At 33.6% G+C, this 22,670-nt stretch overlaps 2 protein-coding genes and 1 pseudogene across 3 annotated transcripts; 2 read left to right on the top strand and 1 right to left on the bottom strand.

The window, feature by feature from the left end:
• Window positions 1-7,342: 7,342 nt before the first annotated feature.
• On the top strand, window positions 7,343-9,597 carry LOC104760781 (uncharacterized). Of its 2 annotated transcripts, none has more exons than XM_010483746.3 (7): window positions 7,343-7,905; window positions 8,067-8,240; window positions 8,337-8,429; window positions 8,508-8,576; window positions 8,700-8,906; window positions 9,005-9,130; window positions 9,224-9,597. In XM_010483746.3, the coding sequence occupies exons 1-7, from the start codon at window positions 7,663-7,665 to the stop codon at window positions 9,377-9,379; spliced, it is 1,068 nt and encodes a 355-aa protein (XP_010482048.1). In that variant the 5' UTR covers window positions 7,343-7,662; the 3' UTR covers window positions 9,380-9,597. The 2 variants fall into 2 exon arrangements, with proteins under 2 accessions (XP_010482048.1, XP_087355802.1); XM_087499676.1 differs by having other exon boundaries at window positions 7,517-7,905; window positions 8,323-8,429.
• Window positions 9,598-11,890: 2,293 nt separating this feature from the next.
• LOC147922761 (BTB/POZ domain-containing protein At1g01640 pseudogene) lies at window positions 11,891-18,381 on the top strand (annotated as a pseudogene).
• A 103-nt stretch (window positions 18,382-18,484) lies between these two features.
• On the bottom strand, window positions 18,485-19,924 carry LOC104760780 (ras-related protein RABA4c). Its single transcript, XM_010483743.3, has 2 exons — window positions 19,415-19,924; window positions 18,485-19,128 (listed from the first exon to the last, which is right to left on the bottom strand). Exons 1-2 carry the CDS (start codon window positions 19,639-19,641, stop codon window positions 18,684-18,686), a joined length of 672 nt encoding a protein of 223 aa, XP_010482045.1. The 5' UTR covers window positions 19,642-19,924; the 3' UTR covers window positions 18,485-18,683.
• Window positions 19,925-22,670: the final 2,746 nt, after the last annotated feature.

The following is a 22,670-nucleotide window of genomic DNA, read 5'->3' as shown; positions in this document are numbered from 1 at the left end:
GCTCTCATCTATTGCCATGACAAGTATGTGGTTCGATATAAAACCAGAAAATTTTGTTAATTGGTGCTCATGTTTAAGCTATACCCACCCTAATGTTTTATTTTTATACATTTACAACTATAATATTCTTGGATTCAACAGTGAGTAATTGGAACGTTGAGAAACCCTTCTCACCTAATTAAGATTGTGTTTGATGTTTTAATTCTTATATTAGTTTTTTTGGTTTCTGTGTGTTAAAACTAATGACTGCAAGTGTTACAGTTGCTCAAGTGTTAGCGTGGAGGACTCAAAATAAGATTGGCAAGATAGTATCAGACTTAACAGTGAGTTTTCAGCTTTTGAATGTTCAATTTTGTGTTTTTTTTGTGACCCATTCAATGACTTATAAATAATAATCTTTAGTTAGATCTACTATGTTTATGAATATATCGATCTATTATTTTCTGATTCTCCATGTCGCTAGCTTGATACAGAAGCTCTTGATGCAGTGGCTAAAGATGTGCTTAAGAATGTTCCACATGTCTGCTTCTAATTTCTAAATTTCACACAAAAAAGTTTGTTATTGACTTGGATATTTCTTTTTAACTATTTTGTTGGAGACGTTGGTGGTTGGGATGATTCTAATTTTTATTGTTTTTTTCTCTGTGTAAAAATATTGGCAGGATTCTTTTTAACCTCTTGGTTTCTGATAAGGTCATGCTCAATGCTTCGAAACAAACAGGATGCTTGCAGATCTTTCATTAGTATTTATCTAAGACCACTTATGTAAGCATTGTGTCCAAGAGAATCGATTTGTGGTATCTATGTAAAGATAATGTCCTATTGCTAATTTGCTATCACTAGCATTAATCGTTTGTTTCAGGTTCTCACATCTTTGAAGATATTAGGCCAGATTTGTAAAATACGTAGATAAGATATGCTCTCATATGTTTTGATAATGGTGCTCGTGTGATTGTTTCCATTTTCATTGTGTCCTTTCTCTCAGATTCATCTCTTCTTATGTGTGTGCAGCTCTGTTGAAGTACATAGGAAGTGATTCAAGAAGAGAGCGAAAAGATTTACGTTATGCTTGATGGAATATTGCAGAGCCTAAGTGAAAGTAGGGTCACCACGATGAATAGTATACATGACTATACAATGTGAAGATTTCTATGTGTCCTGGCACAAGAAGCTGTTTCACTTATTAAGTTTTTGATGTCACTAGATGAGTACCTGCACTACGTGCGGGTTTGTTTATATCTATATATATATATATACATTTATTGCAATATCTTCTTTGCTACTTATATTTTCACATTTGAAAGATTAAAATTATATATTAACACACAAAACTAAGACTTTTTTTGTGAGGAGACAAAGAGTACTAAATTTTGTTTAAAGCTAAATCTTATTCTAAAGTTCTAACGTCTAAACCATATGTTCATATATTCGGTTTATCCTAAGAGGACGAAGCGAATCTTTGGTTTTACTCTCGATACCTTTTTATTTTTTGGTGATGCATCTACTTACTTAAAGAATACATTAGCGTGTGCTAAGCCTCTCTAGATTTATTATATAAATATTGATTTTGTTTGTGATATGAAAAAAAAAAAGACATGAAAAATGATTCAAATTCCTCTTTAATTTTAAATATGTTTGCTTTAAATTTTGGTACTTTTAATTTGGGTTGACAAGTGGCACTCTCACTACTGTTACTGCTGACGTGTCACTCATATGGAGAGAGTTGGCCATTTTTCATAGTATAGATTCGTTACTACTACTAAATAACTTAACCACATGTATCAATAATAGACTCAAGTGTATACCATTCATAGAAACATAGTCTTATAACTTAACCACATGTATCAATAATATACTTAAGTGTATACCATTCATAGAGACATAGTCTTATAAGTATTTGAAAAGAGATTAACCTATCATTTGTGTTTGTTCAGTTTTTCATGTTTGCTTTTCATTTCATCTTAATAAAATGGGACGAAAAGGAAGAAAGAGAATATAGAAATCTAAGTTACACTTAACAATACATAAGTATTATTAAATTAAAAGTAAAACTTTGTATGCAGATTAATTTAGATTTTAGTCGTTGTATACCGGAAAAATATCACGTGATAGAGTTATATGGTGGGAAAAAGAATAAAAGATTTACTCAACTTAAAACCTTTGATCTAAAACTAAGATATTGTAATGGTCAAATTTTTTTTAGAAAACTATGAAAAAGAATTTTGAAAAAATAATCCAACTAAAAAAAATCAATGGTCACAAAATAGAAAAAAAAAAATAATATGTAAGCCGTTATCAATGGGAGCGACAATTCTATAACATGATAAGAAAATTAACAATAAAACAAGCTTGAGATTTCATTAATTTTATCAAATGCTTCTAACCCAAAACATTGGGATAAACAACATATTTAAAGTACACTATGTTTTTTTGAGAAGACGAAGCTGATGTTGCATCACAAAATTAACATCTGGAAATAACATATGAGGCTTTAGAAAAATATGTAACTTGGATTAGTGAACGGATATTCATTGACTGGTTTAACCATTTTCACTATCTAAGCATTCTTGACTTGGTCGGAAATTCTATTATGGCAGGTGATGCACTTACATAACCTGTTGTAGCGACATAGTACTAAAACTGTCCATAAAACTTTGTATATTTGTATTTAATGTGGGATATCGATATGTGAAAAACACTTGTAGATACAAAATTACACTTTCAACTCTTACAAATACGAACTATAAAGTCTAATTACCAAAGATTAATCAAAATTCAGATGAAACCCCAATGCACAACAGACACATATATACCGAAACCTAAATCGAGAGAGAGAGAGAGATTAAAGTAGAGATTTTTTTAAGAGAGACTAAACCATGGGAGGAAGGAAAGAGCAACGATTTAGTGAAATTGGTGGTTGCAGCCATAGACATCATTGCTTTACAAAAGAGAGAAGATGGGGTTTCTGAAATTCGAAGAAGATAAATCGATGCTCTTGTCTTCGATTCAGCCATCAGAGCCTGTTGAGCAAGAGAGAAAATCGAGGAAGAGAAAGACACAAGGTACTACCTTGGAGATGCTCTAAGTAAAAGACAATTATATGACCTGGCAAAGAAAAAGTTAATCTGTATTATTTGTTATAATTTTATTGGCTAATGATTTTAACTCTTGTGTCAATACCAAGTTGAAAGTTGAGGCTGATGTGTCAAGTCCTAAAGATAAACACATCCTGTTTTAATAGTACTAGTATCAATGGTAGCTTATTGCCCAATTGCAGTCTTCGAACAAAAGGTTCCATAAATCTACACAAAGATTGGCTAGAGTGGGAGAGATTTGAGTTTTGATCGAACCTGGATAAAAGCGAAGAAAGTTCTTGTGGGACACCTTGTGTTGATGGGCTCATAAGCCTTAATGGGCCGAGATTTCGTAGGTCCGTCAGTGGAAACCCTATTTTTCCAGTCGGAGGTGGAGGTTTGCTCAAGCGGCGGCCAGGTTGAGACGACATCTGATTCAGGGGATCAGGCATCTCAGTCGCGAGGGAGGATGCTCGGTGAGGATTCATAGAGGGGCTGAAGGCATCGGAAGGGGACACAAGGATCTCAAGATCTCCGTGACTCGAGGGCGAAACCAAGGTGAGATGGCCATCGTGTGCCGTCAACGGCTCCACCAGGTAAGGCACTAATGATGGACCAAGCGGATTTGTTCCTGCCATCGCCCATACCTGGTCTAAGATCTCCTTTTGGTGAGTCGAGAGTCTAGATCTGGAAGTTGCTGGTTCTTCGGATACCTTTTCTGGGGAAGAGGTGGTCATCGGGTAGGAGCTGCGAAACTCCGACCAACAGTGGACCTCCTTTGCTTTACAAGCGGATATTTGATGCATGTGGTTGGTGGGGGTTTGAGAGGAATTTCAAGGAAGCAAAAGCCTAACGAAAATTAAACAGAAGAAAAAACAGAGAGAACAAGAGATTGGAGGAAGAGATCGAGTTATGTCCCGACGCCGGCAAAGTTTTCCTTCGCCGGCGTCGGAGAATGGCAGTGTTGGGAGTTTCTCGATTCTCGTGTCTGAGAGAGCAAAATCGCCGTTTCCGAAACAGTCAAGTTACTAAAATAAAAATCCATTTGATAGTGATTAAAACCCCATTTTTCTTCATATAAAAAAAATTTAATTTATTCGGGACAAACTTTAATGAATTTCTCTACAATATTAACCAATATCATGATCACTGCTGCAACTCTTCAAACTATTGACAAAATTGTAACGCGTTAACCATATGTTCATACGTTCTTGGTTTACGCCAAGAGTAAGAAGTTGCTCTTTGACTCACTCATGATACCCTTTTCTGCCTTTTGTGATACATATATTTTCTTGAGACATGTTCTAAAAAAAAAGAATAGAAGACATGAAAGATGTTTCATATTCTTTTTAGTTTAGGTTTGTTTGCTTTTAAGGAGTACAAACAGGTGACACTCTCTCCACTGCTGACGTGTCACTCATATGGAGAGAGTTGGCCATCTTTCATAATATAGATTGAATTAAAACATGGGTTTTACCTAACTAACACCTAACTTCAATTGCATAATCCGTGATTTACTTTTTATTCATAAAAAGGTTATTATTTTCTTCACGTTAAACCATCATCAATATCCATCTGTTCCTCTGTTAAATAAGAGACGTCTCATAACATCCTATTATTATTATGGGGGTTATTGAATGTAGGATTTTTATAGAGTTTGAAAGAATTTAGAATTTCAATGTTATTCAATTTAAAAGAATAAATATTCTTTTAAATCTTTTTTTTGTCAACAAAATATTAACTCATAAGAGCCAATTGGAAAGGAAATTGTTTATATACAAGACATGATGCAGAGAGATTCACATTTTACGCGCCAAATAATCTGTATTTACATTTGTATTCATAGAAATTAGAGATAGAAAGAAAGTAGAGGACTCCTCCCTGCCGATTTTGATGTCGTCGAGATGAATGTCAGCTAGTCCGAAGGAGGAGATACCATCTTCACCAAGTTTGAGCAGTTTGTGAAAAACACTACATCGCGGTAATCATGCCCAATCATAGACCGCATATGCCAAATGAAGGCTTTTAAATTCTATTGTTATTCAATTTATTGGTTTTAGAATCCTATTAAATACTAGTATTATTTAATATTAAAATTATGAGGACTCAGCCTCCGCACTTTGGTGGAAAATATTTTTAAAATATTGAACTAATTAAATTAAAATTAAAATTAAAACTGAATTTGAATTTAAATTTCTAAATTATGAAATAATATAAATTAAATGTGAAATTAAATTTCTAAATTATGAAATAATTTAAATTGAAATTTCTAAACTATGAAGTAAAAAGTAATAAAATAGCTTAAAAGTATATATAGGTTACAAATAAAATTTAAATATCTTAAAAAATAAGAAATAGCGCTAAAACAATACAAATACATTCTCCAAAAACAAAACAATCAAAATGAAAATTATGAAAAAAAAGATTATTACAAAAGAAAGACTATGTCAAAAATTATCAAATGAAAAGTCATAATGAATCAAGACAACCTGGCAAAAAAATTATTTTTTAAAGATTAAAAATAGAAAATATTTTATGACCAATTACGGTAAAGAGATACAACTCTCATAAACATTTATTGATATATATTAGTAAAAAAATATTATGATGAAGAGACGTGACGCTAAATGAACTATCGAACGAAGAGTTACAATAAGTAGATGCAACTTTTAAATAAAATAATTATCAAAATAAAATATATTAATCCTGATCGAAAATGTAGAAACGGAAAATTATAACACAACTTCTAAAACTAAAATATTAAATAGCTAAATAATGAAAAAATATATTTTATGAAAAATACGTCCATAGGCGCAACCGTGATACTTAAAGTTGATTATATATTACTATATCGTTTTGAAATTCTTTATTTACCTTGAGATTCTTCCAATCTCGGAATCATGTTTTAATTAATGTTTGGTTGAAAAAAAAAGTATAGAATAATATTGTATATTAGATATCGAATTCAAATTACTTAGTTCGAGGATAATCCCGAAAAAAATTGTGTTAAAGAAAAATGATTTGTTAGTTGTTAGACAAATATATATATAGCTCAAAATAAATGATCTTTTAAATAGTCGCCCTATAATCTATATATTAAAAGCGAAACATTTATGAAGAAAAGCTGACGTGTCGTTGCCAGAGAGCTTTGTGCTCAAATTATTATTTGCCCTTAATATTCTATAATATTACATAAAACTGGCATTGTTATTCAATTTAATTATATGCACGATATTTTGTTCCTATAAATTCTAAAATTGGTAAATGTTATTCAAATATTAATAAATAGTATTCCCTACATGTTTTCAAGATTATTTTCAAAACCTATGTATTATAATATAATAAAAATTATAACACTAAATCATATTGTCAAAAATATAAATAATATTATTTCTTATTGTTTAAATTTTTTTGACCAAAAAAATTGAAATTAATTTTGAATAAAAGATATTGGAAAATATTTAAAAAACAGTTTGACGGCATATTATGTTTATTTTAAACTATAAAATATTTAAATTTATGCAAATCCTAATTTTCAGTTTTCCATATAGAAAATTTCTGATACATAAGACTAATGTATATTAAAGATTCTTTAATTTCAAAATTAACATATCAAAAAATATAAAATCTTATTTATATCTTAATATTATTTCTTACAGATTTCGAGGGACAGGTTTTTATAGATAAAAAAATATTATACCCCTTATGGAGTATGGCTACCTGGACGGGTTTGTTCTGCTTAAGAATATAGGTCATTCGTTTTGAGAAGTTTTTATCTTTTTGATGGTTTTCATCTGTTTCATAATTTACAAGTTTTATACAATTCTCATTAATCACTAATTCGGTAAACGTTAGATTCGGGTATGTTGTTTTGTGAATTTTAATTTTATGCTGAAACCTTTATTATTTCAAAAATCACAAACTAAATGAAACTAAACTAATATAAGTTTGAACTGTAAATGATTTAACAAATAATTATATCTATAAATGTAACTCTATGTATACATAATATATTACAAACCTTATAGTAAATATAGTTTTTGAAATCAATCACGTATGTACGTGCGGGTCCGTACCTAGTTCCTAGTTAGTTACTGTTCGTGAAAGACCCAATTATTTGAACCAAATGTTATAACCAAATAGTAAAAACTATTTTTATTTATTTTATTCTTTTGGGTTAAAATATAGTAAAAATTGTTAGAATCGATTATCTATTTTCAGGTTATGAATTTTTAGGAAAAAAAAAATCAAAAACCATTTGAGAAAGCAGTTCACATATTGATTCATGCGTTACTGAAAAAAAAACTAGATTCTCTATTTCACCGGAAACTACATTTTTCAAAAATCTTGAATGGGTAAGAAAAGTAGATTTTATCCAGAAAATATTTACCTTTTTACTTTCTAAAAAGTAAACAATCTCTTCCTGAACCATTTTTCTCCTTGAGATACAATGAACAATGGAGTGGCGTCTAGTCTACTACTACTACTAACATTCATCAAATCTAGTCCTCCATCTCAATCTCCCGCCATATATAGACACAAGTGGTGGTGACCTGTACTCTTTGTCTCTTCCTCTCTTTTGTCGGTAATGGAGTTACCCGTCGTAGATCTGTCTCGTTACCTTGAATCCTCCGGCGACGATTTGGGAACTGATCTGCTCGATTCGTGCCGAGAAGTGAGCCGGATCCTCAGAGAAACCGGAGCTCTCCTTGTCAAAGATCCGCGATGCAGCGCTCAAGACAACGATCGATTCATCGATATGATGGAGACTTATTTCCAAAAGTCCGATGATTTCAAACGACTCCAGCAGAGACCTCATCTCCACTATCAGGTTTCGTTTCCCCCTTTAAAAAAAAAATCGAATCTTTGATTTAACCCATCACATTCAATTTTCAATTTCTAGAATCTGAGTTAAGCCCAATGGTTAGGTTAAGATTAGGGCACACATCTTAGTGTTGTTGTTTGAAAAAGTTTCAATCTTTTTTAATAAAGGTTGGTGTGACACCGGAGGGAGTTGAAGTTCCTAGAAGTTTGGTTGATGAAGAGATGCAAGAAAAATTCAAGAGTATGCCTGATGAATACAAACCACATATTCCTAAAGGACCAGATCATAAGTGGAGATATATGTGGAGAGCTGGTCCTCGCCCATCTAACACACGGTTTAAGGTGTGATCTTTGTGATACATTCTAAATAAGATTTGGTATTGTATATGTGTTTATTTATATGGATTTGTAATTGATTTGGAAGTGGCGTTGGTTTAGGAGCTCAACGCTGAGCCTGTTATACCGGAAGGTTTTCCAGAGTGGAAAGAAGTAATGGACTCATGGGGTTATAAGATGATATCTGCGGTGGAGGTGAGGCTTTGCTACAACAGAGTTGGAATCTGATGCTTGTTTAGTTATAACTAACTATTAGATTCTTAAATTGTTTAGGTTGTTGCTGAAATGGCAGCGATCGGGTTTGGTTTGCCTAAAGATGCATTTACATCACTCATGAAGCAGGTATGTATATTATTAGATTTCTGTTGAAACAAGAGTTCCTACACTTAGCTTAACCCGTGGATGAATGGCTAAGGGTTTGGATTTCTTAAGTGGAAGAGTGTACGTTGTTCTTGTGAATCTCAGGGTCCTCATCTTCTTGCTCCAACGGGAAGTGATCTTAGCTGTTACAATGAGGAGGGGACGATATTTGCAGGATACCACTACGACCTCAATTTTCTAACAATTCATGGAAGAAGTAGATTCCCTGGTCTGTATATTTGGTTAAGGAATGGGGAAAAGGTTGCGGTTAAAGTTCCCGTAGGATGCCTCTTGATTCAAACTGGAAAACAGGTACGGAGATGTTTTACTTGAAGCATCTGTGAACAGCCAAATAAACATCTCGAATTATGTAATTGAAGTTAACTGTGCTAAAAAATGTTGGTGTTCAGATAGAATGGCTGACTGCTGGAGAATGCATTGCCGGAATGCATGAGGTGGTTGTCACGAGCAAGACTAAGGATGCAATCAAATTAGCAAAAGAACAAAACCGAAGCCTATGGAGAGTTTCCTCGACTGTAAGTCAAAACCAATTTCCTTATACGTATCCAGGAAAAGCTCAACTCTTTTGGTTTTTTATTTATCTAAAAGGATTTGTTTTTTTGTTGCAGTTGTTTGCCCACATTGCCTCTGATGCGGAGCTGAAACCTTTGGGACATTTCGCGGAATCATCACTGGCAAGTAAATATCCGGCGATACCTGCAGGAGAGTATGTTGAACAAGAGCTCTCTGTTATCAATCTAAAAGGAAATAAAGGATTTTCATAACTTTCGTTTGTCTTTAGCCACACAACCAGTTGCTGCAAGGTCGACAAAATTTCGTTCTACTTCCTGTTCGATTCTGAGAGTTTTAAAGATTGAAACTCTGCTTTTGCTGAAGCATTTGATATTTGATAACTCAGAAGTCCGTCAAATTTAGGACGTATGTTTGAACCGGTTAAATTTTTTTTTTTAGGTAAACCATTAGATTGATTAAAACAGAAAAATACCAGATCACCCTTTTCCTATCACTAAGTTATCATTTAATAATTTTTTTGTTTTTAAAAATTAATGCAGATGAACTGTGTGTAGTTCATATTTTTTTTGTATTTTGGTGGTAAATGCAGGAAAAATACATGTAGATCTGGTTTACAGTTTTTTTGATGTTGTTCACCTGTGATCTGCACTTGAACAATCTATTTTTATTCTGCTTGAACCACTTGATCTACTCTGCCTAATATGTTTTCTCCATTCAAAGCCTATGTCGAGCCCTGGTATTCAAATGGCGGCTACTACATACAACATATTGATTGTAGAAATGTCTGGTACGGTAGGGACCACCTTAAAAAAGTAGAGCTGTGTTCAAGCTCAAACGAATCAATTGCTAGAATGCCACTTTGACCAAAAAAACAATCGTGAATGTTTTTAATTTATTTTAAATAAAAATGCATTGAAAAGACCAAAAACTCATACTTTATATTTACAATTACCCTACTTTACTTCAAACACTTAAACAATTTTTTAGTTTTAACCTAACCGTTTTTTAACTCATTTCTTTTTTCTCTCTCGCCGACAGATCTACAGATCTGGAAAAACAAAAAGTTTGGTTATCTTTGAATCTCACAGAATTCTCTTTCTTATTGTTGTGTGTGTGCCGCCATAGCCAAAACTTATCTCAGTTCTCTATTTGATGCAGCGGAGATGACGATTTGCGGCGGAGATGATGATTTGCGGCGAAGATGATGATTTGCAGTGATGATAACAAAAGAGAGGGAAGATCACTGGTTGGTGGGTGAAGAGGTAAGATCACGTGAAGGTTGGGTGTGATATGTGCACAATTGCTGCAAGAGAAGACAATCAACGGCGGAGAAACGACAAGAAGAGACGAATTAGTGTGTGGCGGCGCTAGGGTTTACTATTTGTACTAGTTGTCCTATTTATTTAGTTAGTTATACCATTTGTTTTAGTTGTACTATTCTCTCTTAGTTATAATTTTGTACTAGTTGTTCAATTATTTCTTAGTTGTTCTAGTTGTACAGCATATTATATATCTTTCGTTTATATCATTTGTACTACTTGTCCTATTATATCTTAGTTATACCACTTGTACTACTTGTTGTATATTACTCAGTTATACTATTTGTACTAGTTGTTCAATTCTCACTCAGTTGTACCAATTCGTATATAATTTCATTAAGGGTAATTTGAAAATATCATATTTATAGGTGGCACTCAGATTACAAAGTGGCACACATATTTTTTTTTCCCCCAAAATGGCATTCTAGCCCTGCGCTCAGCTCAAGCTCAACCTTAATGTGTGTGGTGGACAATAAACCAATGATTAGACAGTAGCGACATAGGATTCAAACCAGATTGTACATTCATGTGCACGTAAAATGAACCGGCACCTGCCTTAACCTCATACTATTACTATGTATGCTTTGTTTATTTGGGAACACGCTGAGTGATGTCAATCTCTTGAAGTTGGACTCGTTCAGATCATGCCGTTCATAGGCACGACTGGGTTCTGGAAATATATAGTTGCGTTATCATTACTGTTATTATTTTTAGCTATATTTCCCCTGAAGTAAAGTAATCTAGGATTAGGATTAGGATTACTCTTAATTAACCCTAGTTTGTTCGTTCATAATATATATATTCGCTACGTTTATAACTTAGAGAGCCTTCTACAAGTTTATGTGATTTCTCCTCTCCACCGAGAAAGTAGAAAACAGCTAGAACAAGTAGTGAAACTCTAACCGTCGGAATGTTCTCTACAGTAACAAGACTAGTTGTTCTAGTGTTCCTGGTCAAAAATATAGTGAAATAACCTTCCTATTCTTGCTTCAGTGGCATGTTTAGGTCTTTTTCCCCATTACTTAGAAAAAGTGAGCCCGCGACCAAAGCTCCGGTGAACGGTGGCCGTAACTTTTTAATGCATATTAAGAGACTCAATTTGCAAAAACAAATCATCTTCTCCGCTTAGAGAACACTTGTCAGTTGCATACTTGCATTGGTTTGTTTAATTTGCAATAGGAAACTTGTTTCTTCAAACTAAACATGCTAGTTGATTACGAATGCTAAACCATATTTAATCCCTAATGCGTGAGTAGCCATATATGACTAACATTCTTGGTTTGGCTTAATATTGTAAGTGTCAAACTAGTTTGAATCCGTAAACCCTTTTATCAGAAACACTAGTTTGGGATTTTTTTTTCTTTGTTTTTTTCTTCTTTTAAACTTGTATGTATAGTGCACCGTGCTATAACATGATATTTTTACTCGCAAGGTATGAGCAGTATGGTTAAGGAATCTGAAAACAAAGTTGATTTCCTTGGGGGACTTATGAAAACCATGAAAGAACTAAAGCACATATATGTGGCTAGATATATATGTTAAAGTACGAGAACAGTATGTAAGAGCATAAAAGTAAACAAGACACAAGCTTTGTTAACGGGGTTCGGATAACCTACATCCCCGGGACCAAGTCTAGAATTCATTAATTAGAAGTAGAACTTCAACAATACCATCAACGGATCTCTCCATATTATTGATAAGGCGACGCCACATACCCTGTGTGTATCTCTCAATAATACCTAAGACGCACACCTCTTAATGAAAGGCTTTCTTGGTATTTATAACAATTGCTCAACCCTAAAGTTGACTAATTTCCTATTCTAAACCGGTAAACTAACATATTTAGATAACTCCTAAATAGAATTAATCCTAATTCCATAACTCGGTAGGATTAGTATAGCTTGCACCTTAAGCTATTTTCAAGCTTACGCCAACATTCTTCCTCTTAAGCTTGAACTTCTTTTCTTCCAAATCTCTCACGCCAATGAGATCCCTCATTTTTTAAAAAAATCTTTTCTTCCAAGCACTTTAGTCAAGATATCTACCTTTTCATCACTTCCGGGAACATGCTCGACTTCCACTTACCCATTGTCCACACAGTCTCCTATATCTCTGCAAAATCTCATTTCATCTCATGTTTGATTGATCCCCCTTTTGATGTCGTCAAACACTATCTTCATTGCCTTCATTCTCCCATTCATCTTCTGAACCATCTTTAATACCCACAAGTATCATGTTCATTCCACAAAGACATAATCAATAGAGACTTCACCTTAGTCTTTCCAGTCTTTGTGACTGCGACGGACACATCTTAGATTGATCCCAATCAGCTTCTCATAGGATTTTATTTCAAATGAGCTTTATATCTCCTTGCAAATTTCTTTCAAATACTTCAGCCTTGATGATGCAGATAATATCTTCTTGTCCCTTTCTTTTTCCCAAACAACTCAATTTTTCCTTTGTGATCTCTTTTAATCACTTCAACCACACAATCTTCTTTATGAACTTTTTTAATCACACATACCTGTTTACAAGCTGACAAGATTATCATCTCTTATGAAATTATGCTCTCCAATCTAACCTTCAATAAATTTCTTCACAACTTCTTGTTTTGAGACAACTAAAATTCTGCATTTTTCATCAGTTCTGATGCAGAGCACAATGAAGTAGCAAACCAGCCCAGAAAATTATGAAATTTTGTGGGAATATCAATAACAGTCATATGAAGACACAGGAAAAAACAGATCACGATTTCCGTTTACGGTTTGAAAGTTACGGCCACTTTCCCAGAACAGATCCGGAATGATGCAACCTAAAAGCAGTCCAACTTTGAAAGCAAGTTGCCACTAAACCACAAGGAATCAGATGACAACCTTTATATCATTGGAAAGATCTAGCTCTCAAGTTTTCAGAACACCTTTTGTAGTGTCAATCCGAGGTATGTAGCAATAGTAACCGAAGACAAAAGTACCGACTCTAGAAAGAAAACTCTTCTCGAATCCCGGAAACTTTTTGTTTTCATTATTTTTACGATTTCTCTTCTTTTTCTTGCATCTGTTCGCTCTTTTTTTTGTTTCTCTTTTGTAGGATTAAGCAATGAATCAAATTCCAACACTCCCTCTTGATTCATTAGCTGAATTCCCAAAGTCCAAACTAGGAAATTTGATCCCACACTCTACTTCTTCTCGATCGGTTCGTGAATCTCTTTCACGTCATTGGCAGAACTCGTTGGCTTTCAATGAAATGAAATTGACAAGAAACCTCTTTCTTCTCTTTTAATTTCCATAGGTTTCTCCATTTTTCTTCCTTGAAAATGATTGTATTAACTCATTTGATTTGCTCTTCATCATCCATAGAGAGATCTGCTCATCTCTTCTTCACAGAGAATCATGTCTTAAGAACCATATTCCACATGCTCATCTTTGCATTTAATTCATCAGTCTTTCTCATGGCACAAACCATTTCTAGCTGCATCAAGAACAAAAACTCCCTTTGCTTTTAACAAAACGAAGAACATGAACAAGCTCTAGTTTTCTTTCTTACAAAGCCCTTCCTATGATGCTCATGCTTTCAACATTATTATCATTCTTCTCCCCCTTGTTGATTGTGTGTCTCAAGAAGACAATTATTCAAGCCATGACACACACATTCAAAAATCACATCATAAACCCACGATACTCCATATCAATCATGAGCTGACTTAATCTGAGGAAACGAACAACCAACAACAATCCCAAAGTCATATGAAAGTATGAACCCTTTAAACCTCCTAAAGACTATCAAAATTCATTTCAGATCCAAAGCTCCATCGAAGAGCCAAGCATCATAATCACATAGGGCTCCCACTATTAGACTCACTTTGAAGAACAACCCAAACCAATTCATTTATGAACTCCAACAAATGAACATAAATCTTCCTTTCATTATTTCTAAAACAGCTCAACCAACAAGGGAAGTCTCGACCAAGTCTCTCAAATCAAAAACATCACAAAAGCTTCTTCTCGACTAACCTGTTAAGAAAGATTAGATAACTTCATGCTTCACCTACCTACCAAAATCATGGCTTCTCGATTTTTGATCTTGAGCTTAAGACTTATCAACTCTTTTTCAGCTGACATTCAGATTTGACTTCAATTGAGGAGTTTCTCCATTAATGAAATTCCTTTCTTATCTCCTAAAAACCTCCAATGGAGAGGAAACACTCTCAATCTCTCCCACTGATTCTTGTAGAAGATTCAATATAATCAACCAAATTATCCAACCTTTTAAAACTCATAATATGGTATCTTATTCTTCTTCAATTTAACAAAAATCAGCTAGAGACTCGTGATGGCTCCCTTTATTTCCATAATCAGACATTACTCTGGATTTCACGAACTTCTTAACCCAACTTTTATTACCATTGGTTTCTTCTCACGTCTTCGTCAAAAACAGATTTTTTTACCACAATTCTAATCACGTCCTCCTACTCCTTGAACTCCCTGCAATTTTCTGCAGAATCTCCGACATGGTTCCTCTCTAGTGGTCGCAGAATATCTCAAGTTCATCATGATTGCAAATCCTAGACACCCAAAGCTGAATTCGCTTTAACTCACTTGATTACTAGCTGTGAATTTGTCTTCCATATTGATACCATTAACGACAATCACACAACAACCACTAAGTCTTCATCATCAACAACAACCCACAATTTAAGTGACTTTTCCGAATTGGGAGACCAAGGATAAACAAGATGATCTCAAAATCAATTAGCTGTTTTTTTTTCTCTATCTTCATTCAGCTTTTGTGCTCACTCTCTCGGCGGCTTCGTTACTCAAGCTTTCTTTGCACAATGAAGAGAACTCTCAATGTCTCTCTTAATTGAACACATTCTCATCAAAGAGATGCTTTCATGGGCCTGTTTTATTACAATAGAGATTGGGTCATGAGTCTCAAATCCTGCCCATTATACTAAACTTCTTTCTTCAGCAATGACTTCTTTTCATACTGTGAAAACTAAAAATTTCGGCGAACTCAACATCTATCCCGTCTTTATGATAATCTGAGATATTCATTAGACCATAACTCTGCAGCGACTTCTCTGATCTCTAACAAGTTCTTTGTGTCTTTCTTCGTGATTGTAATATCTCACGGCTCTCGTCACCAACCTTAACTCTTCACAACCACAAATCCAGGATCACACCGGAAACAATATGTCTGATACCAAATAAAGCACATATATGTGCCTAGATATATATATGTTAAAGTACAAGAACGGTATGTAAGAGCATAAAAGTAAACAAGACACAAGTTTTGTTAACGGGGTTCGGATAACCTACATCCCCTGGACCAAGTCTAGAATTCATTAATTAGAAGTAGAACTTCAACAATACCATCAACGGATCTCTCCATCTTATTGATGGGGCGACGCCACACACCCTGTGTGTATCTCTCAATAATACCTAAGACGCGCACCTCTTTATGAAAGGCTCTCTTGGTATTTATAACAATTGCTCAACCCTAAAGTTGACTACTTTCCTATTCTAAACCGGTAAACTAACATATTTAGATAACTCCTAAATAGAATTAATCATAATTCCATAACTCGGTAGGATTAGTATAGCTTGCACCTTAAGCTATCTTCAAGCTTATGCCAACAAGAATAGCGGCAAGTCGATATATGGCTCAAACCATGGGACTAAACTGATGCTATCCCCGCTCACAAACTTATCTTGGTATATTTGTTTTCTCTCTAGCTACTCTCTCTCTCTCTCTCTTGCCTTTTGTATTATAACTAGGGGCTATTCCGCGCTACACGCGGTTTGATTTCCAATTATTTGTTATTTTAAGTATATTTCTATGATATTTTTTTGTTTAAGTAGAATTAATTTATTTGATTTGAACTGTTAATTTTTTGACAATACTACTCTCAAATAGTTTGATTTCAATTTTTGTTTGTTTATGTCAGGCATACAAAATTAAATGAGTTTACAATATCAAAAATATAATGGACAGGAGAAATAAGATAAATTTTAACTTGATGGTTAAGATTCTAATGATAATATGCATACATATTTAGCAGATACTTTCACATAATGAACCAATGTAACTTACTAAAATATGGTTATTAGAAAATGTATTAACTTTTGCACCACAATCACGCATGTGTCCGTACCAATTAGTTAGGCCGAAAATATCAATACATTTTGCTTTTATAACAAAAATAAAATCATCATTGAATATCAATCCATCTTTCACTAACTAAAACGAAAAAGATATTCTTTACACTCCATCAAAATGCTCATGAGATACTTCAAAAAGACAAATCTTCATTATTGTTTACAACTTCCTCTGCACAAAAACGAAAGTAAACACAAAAGATACAAAACCTTGCCTTTGCATCAAGGGCTTAGTACAGTTTCCAGCTCAACTAATTATTTGGTTCATAAGCAATTGAATGTTTGTTATCCTGAAATTAGTCACTTATTGTAGATGGCTTGTTAAAAAGCCAAAGACTTTGTTTCAACCACAACAAGTGATGATTATAACTCCAAGTAAATACAAATAGACAATGTTATATTGGATTTCAAATTTTAAATGTTTTTGTACTAATTAGGAATGAGGATCAACAGTTTTTAATTCTAGTAAAACATGGTTTACCTTACTGTTGATTTATTTTGTGGTGTATTATTCATCATATAATCTGGGAATGGTTTACCGCCCATAATTAAGTATAACCTAACCAGAGAAAATAAGCAAAACTGAATAGTGATGAGTTGGTGCACACGATACTCTATGATCTGATCCTGATCCAAATAGCTATATGTTGTGGAACCACATATTTAATAGCAAAGTTAGATGATGGCATGATGCATATGCTGATGTGGTTTAAGCCAACGACACAAATATATTATATAAAATTCACAACAATCAATAAGATATCAATATTAAACTAAAGTCGGAGCTTACTTTAGGATAATGAAGTTGGATGATTTTAATCACCACCGCTTCCGCTTGTTGCTCACTTTCTCTCCATGATTAAGTTGTCTTCAAAGTTTAATAACTTGATCCTCCATCAACGTTTCAACCTTTTTGTTTATTTTCTCGGTCTTCTCTATAGAAATCATGTGCGTGGGAATGCTTGTTTCAATGGAAAATTTACAACTAAAATTAGAAGAAAACCGAATAGGTTCACAGATTCATTAGGAAGGGAGATATTGATACAGGTTGAGGTATAGAGGGAGAAGAAACGATTCAGCTTCGACCTATTTAACAGTTTGCATTTAGGGTTTTAGAAAATTGCATTGATAAAAGTTAATGAATGACGTGTACATGGGTTGTAGAAAATTGTGAGTAAAAGAAATTTTGAGAATTGATGTGGCAACTTGAGAACATAGTTAGAAAAAACTGAGGTGGACACTCTTAGGGCTCAAATTGTCCCTTTTATTAGTAGTAATTTTTTTATTATTATTATTACAAAGGTGGCAATCGAAAGTGTTTTGGAATATATTGGATTCAGATGATTGCAAGATTTCATCGGACAACACAATCACTCTTCAGAGATGACACACGATGAGCTAGAGACGTTTCTTGAGTTGATATACAACGGTTCGATTCCTGAGACGAAAATGGCGCAGACAAATACGAGATTCCATACCTCCAAGAAGTCTGCAGAAACCACCTCGTCGCCTCAATGAAATCATCAGATGTATTTGATGTCCTCGAGGTTGCAAAGATTCATTCGGACGAGTACTCGAAATGTTGTCTCTGTGTTTATCACAACACATATGGAAGATATTGCCTTCTCGAGTAAGTTCATGTCCTTTGTTGAGAGTAATCTGGCTCTTACTGTCAAGACAATAAGGGGTTATGTGAACAAAATCAAGGATGATCGACGTAAAACTATCCTTACACCTATTACCAGTAACACTAGCTTCTCCGGTAGTTCATCGTAGTTGCTTTTTTTTTTTTTTTTTTCAAAATTAAAAGAAAAGAGATACTGATTAATGTGGAAGTCATTCGAGTTAATCTACCAATGTTTAGCTCTATTCGTCATAATCCAAAGAACTTGTATAGTAGTATCCTGAATTAAACAAAACTCAATTAAGTATACAAATGGTCAACTCATTCAACTCTATCATCAACAGCTTACATACAAAGTAGACACATTATTTATGCAGTCAAATAGAGCAAGAAATGAGACCAGAAGAAGATGTAGTAAAATCCAAAAGAGAAAAGATAAGGAAATTAACTGATTCTATGATGTTCCACAACAACCCTTCCCTTTAGTAACAGTCTCTTCTCCAGCAACAACAATTTTAGTTCCTTGCAAGAGGGAAGAGTCTCCTCCAGATTCTCCTTCCTCATTGGCAACAAGATTCTTTTTGCTCACGATTCGATAGATCTCAGTCAGAACCGTGAGAAAAGACGGCTCGACATTGTTGGAATCCAAGGCTGACGTCTCCATGAAAAACAGGTTTTCTCTTTGAGCAAATTCTTTAGCATCCTCGGTTGTTACAGCTCGAAGTGACCCGAGATCAGTCTTGTTTCCTATAAGCATAAGCGCAATGTTTTTGTCAGCATGCCCTCTCAATTCTTCTAACCATCTCGCTACATGATCAAACGACTGTCGTTTCGTTATGTCGTAAACTAGCATTGCCCCTACTGCTCCTCTATAGTATGCACTCGTCACTGCTCGATACCTAAACATAAGAAGAAAAAAAAAACCTCCAACAATCAGAGCCATAACAAATACAATTGAACTAGACAAAATAAAATATCGATCGTTTATTTTGGACTATAAATTTTGGTCTATACGACAATGTTTGTTTGGTCACAGTCGTTGGTCGCCCGGGACAGGTGAACGAACAACTTATACTATTTAATTAGCGTGAAGGCAAAGATTATACATACTGAAGCAACCAAAAGTTTTTTAGTTACTTATCTAAGATCTGAAAACAAGGATCAATAGATTTGTTAAATTGTTACCGTTCTTGACCAGCAGTGTCCCATATCTGAGCTTTGATAGTTTTATGATCGATCTCAAGTGTTCTTGTCTGAAACTCGACACCGATGGTTGCTTTAGATTCGATACTGAACTCGTTTCTTGAAAACCTAGCGAGGAGCTGAGATTTACCAACAGCAGAGTCGCCGATCAAGACTACCTTGAAGACATAATCTATCTTCTGGTTGAAATTGCTCTGAAACTTTGACATCGTTCCCAAGTTCCAAACCCAAAATCACAAGCTAGCTTATTGACTTTTAAGACACGCGATCGAATTGACTTTAGTGTTGAGTAATACGAGGATCTCTTGAATTAAGAAGAAAGAGAGAGAGAGATCTAAAAGGACAACAAAAGTGGGCTGCGACTCGTGAAGAAGCATCGGAAGACGTGAAGGGAAGAAACAAGGAGCGAACACCAATTTTAGTGGGGCCCGCTTCTCTTTTTCTCTTTTTTACTTTTGTTTTGTTTTGTTTTTTTTTAATCCCAACTAAAAATAATAGAGAATTACAAAATCTAAATCTCTTTTATGTTTAATTCTCTCTAATTTCTTAACAACAAATATAATTAATTTAAAATGGTATAAAAAATCGAATCCTGACAAAAACTCTAAAAAAGGGTATTTTTATTTTAAATATCATATTTATGCTAATTCTTTAAAACTACACTTAGTTTTAATTATTGTAAATACTCAAAAAAAAATTAATATCTTTATTGGAGATTACTTATGTTATATATTAAAATATTAAATTGCATATAACTTTATATGGTATCACTATTGGCTCATGCTTGTAATGTTTGCTTTTTTAACTGAATTAAATTATAACTTATTTTGAAACCATGGTAAGATTATAAACGCATAAACGAGAGACACTTAAGTTGATGGGAGAAAAAAAAAATCCTAAGTCCTATCGAAAAAAGACAAAAAAAACTGAACTAGAAATACAAAACAGATAATATTGAAACTGAATAGGAAAAGAACAACTCCTTAAACAACAAACAGAGGTAAATAGGTAAAGACCTTAAAAAAATGGTTGAATCAAGAGTAAAGAAAATCCTCTTCTTCTGAAACATTTGTGTATGCAATTTATCACGACTCTCTATAGCCAAACCATAAATAGCAACTACCTTCTTCTATCACGATGAAAACCAATTTCTCGAGAAACAAGGACATGCAAGCAAAGTACACTTCTTTTTAATTGCTTTTTTGACCATTTAAATTGCTTCTTTTAAATATCATTTAATTGTCATAAAATAAAAATAAATATATCAAAATAATTAACATATTAATTTGTTTTGTATAATATATGTAACATATCTACAAATTTCAATAGTGCTCAAATTAATGTTTGATATATGTAATATATATAACATATCTAAACACTTTTTAAAACTTTTAAATTAGTAAATTACATAAATGAGATTTTTGGGGCAATTCTCGTAAATACCACAAAAATATTTGTTTTTCAAAAATCAGGACGGCGAGTTGAACTGGCATTTCCACACGATGAGTTTTGGATGGGTCATCATGAGTCTGGACCGAGTCATGTTGAATTTGGGTTGAGTCATGGTGAGTCTGATGAATGTTTGGTTACATTGAGATCATGGGTTTTGGATAATTCGGATCTACTCGGATCTAAATTTGTGGACAAGTGGTGATAGTTGTCAAAACTGTTTCATTCATTCGATTTCTCTTCACCTTTATGGTGAGAATTGCTATTATCTTTGCCGATGATGTGGTTTTGTGGGACATCACTCCTATTCTTCGGCAGTTATCCCCACACCGAAGCCCATGATTCGATGTGATGTAGTCGTGTTCTCGTAGATGTACAAATACAATTGGAGATGTTGGGGTTTGGTGCCTTCACAATCATTCTCGCATCTCTCGATGGTCAATCTAACCGCTAAGACCAATCATTTCGTCATTATGGAAAGACCAGAGAATTCAAGATGTGTTGTTGCGGCGTTACTCAGATTGTTGGGACAAGCAGATTTGCTTTGGAGAAAACATCCATGAAAACCACCATGGAGAAAGAAGCAATTTGGAGATGAAGATATGGTGACATTAAGCAACTACTATGGAGGAGAATCAGAAGATGGATAACTGCCTATGATTTTCAAATACATTACCGGCATTTCATCAGCTAAAAAAAAGATGATTTCCAAGTAAAAAAATCACACTAGGTTGATGGAAATGACGATAACGATTAAGTATTTTCTTTGTCGTTTTTTGGTTACATACACAATTGGTTGTATTATTCTCATTGTTAATGTTGACTACCCTGATTCATATTAATAAAATGTTTTAGATGTTAATATATATATATATATATATATATATATATATTTGGGAAAATATATATTAACCACTAATTAAATTAAGGGGAAATGACACCCACACCCACTTTCTCTTAAAGTATTGTCACAAAAACCCACTTTCCACTCATGGTATATTTTCCCAAGTTTTTTGCTTATGTCCACTTTCCTTTTACATTTTTGCCCTTACTAACAACTTACCTCTCTTTCTCTCCTTCTTTTCTCTCTTTTTCTCTTCTTTTTTGTTGTTAACACTTTAACAAAGTAAAATCTATTTATTTGTTATCATAAAACAAATTTTCTATTTATTTATATAAAATATGTTATGATTATATATTTTCTACATTTTAAGATACATATTGCTATATTTTTTTTATGAATTTTTAGATTATACAGTATCCATCAGTCGTTGAACATTTGTTCAATTATAAGTGGATAATCAATTGCAGTATTGTTAATAGATAGTTACTTGTGTTTATTCATACAAAATATACATACATAAATTTGGTTAGATCTTTATCCATAGCATATTATCCATAACACAACATAGACCAAATAAGTACAAAACCCTTTAATTCTAAATTTTAAATCCTAGAACATAAACCCTTGAACCTAAAACCAAAACTATTCACTTTAAAAAAAAAAAAAAAACAAAGTTTAGTGGATAGAAAAACTGTGGATAGGTCTCCATGGATTTACAAAGCATATCTAGACATTAAGCTGAAGAATAGCAGTTGAATAGTGGCTATGGATGTGATCATGTGGATATTTTTTTGTGGATACCAATGTAGACAGACCAAAGAATCATCATACAACATCCACACAATTAAATCCATAGACACCATGAGCTCCTTGCTTCATATTTTGTGTTGGTCCAGAAACATATACACTCATAAGTAGTTAATAAACAAAATAAAAATTAACAAC

Source organism: Camelina sativa, chromosome 18 (genome assembly GCF_030686135.1).
Source record: "Camelina sativa cultivar CO46 ecotype springtype chromosome 18, ASM3068613v1".
Taxonomy (NCBI): Eukaryota; Viridiplantae; Streptophyta; class Magnoliopsida; order Brassicales; family Brassicaceae; genus Camelina; species Camelina sativa.
Note: the sequence above shows the minus strand (reverse complement) of the source record. Positions and strands in the feature narration are given on the sequence as shown.

Excerpts from the sequence above, each read along its gene's own strand:
- LOC104760780 (XM_010483743.3), bottom strand. The coding sequence starts at position 19,641 with ATGTCAAAGTTTCAGAGCAATTTCAACCAGAAGATAGATTATGTCTTC. Across the intron at positions 19,129-19,414 it reads GACACTGCTGGTCAAGAACG|GTATCGAGCAGTGACGAGTG; the intron begins GTAACAATTTAA and ends TCTTATGTTTAG.
- LOC104760781 (XM_010483746.3), top strand. The coding sequence starts at position 7,663 with ATGGAGTTACCCGTCGTAGATCTGTCTCGTTACCTTGAATCCTCCGGC. Across the intron at positions 8,907-9,004 it reads TGATTCAAACTGGAAAACAG|ATAGAATGGCTGACTGCTGG; the intron begins GTACGGAGATGT and ends GTTGGTGTTCAG. Across the intron at positions 9,131-9,223 it reads TATGGAGAGTTTCCTCGACT|TTGTTTGCCCACATTGCCTC; the intron begins GTAAGTCAAAAC and ends TTTTTGTTGCAG.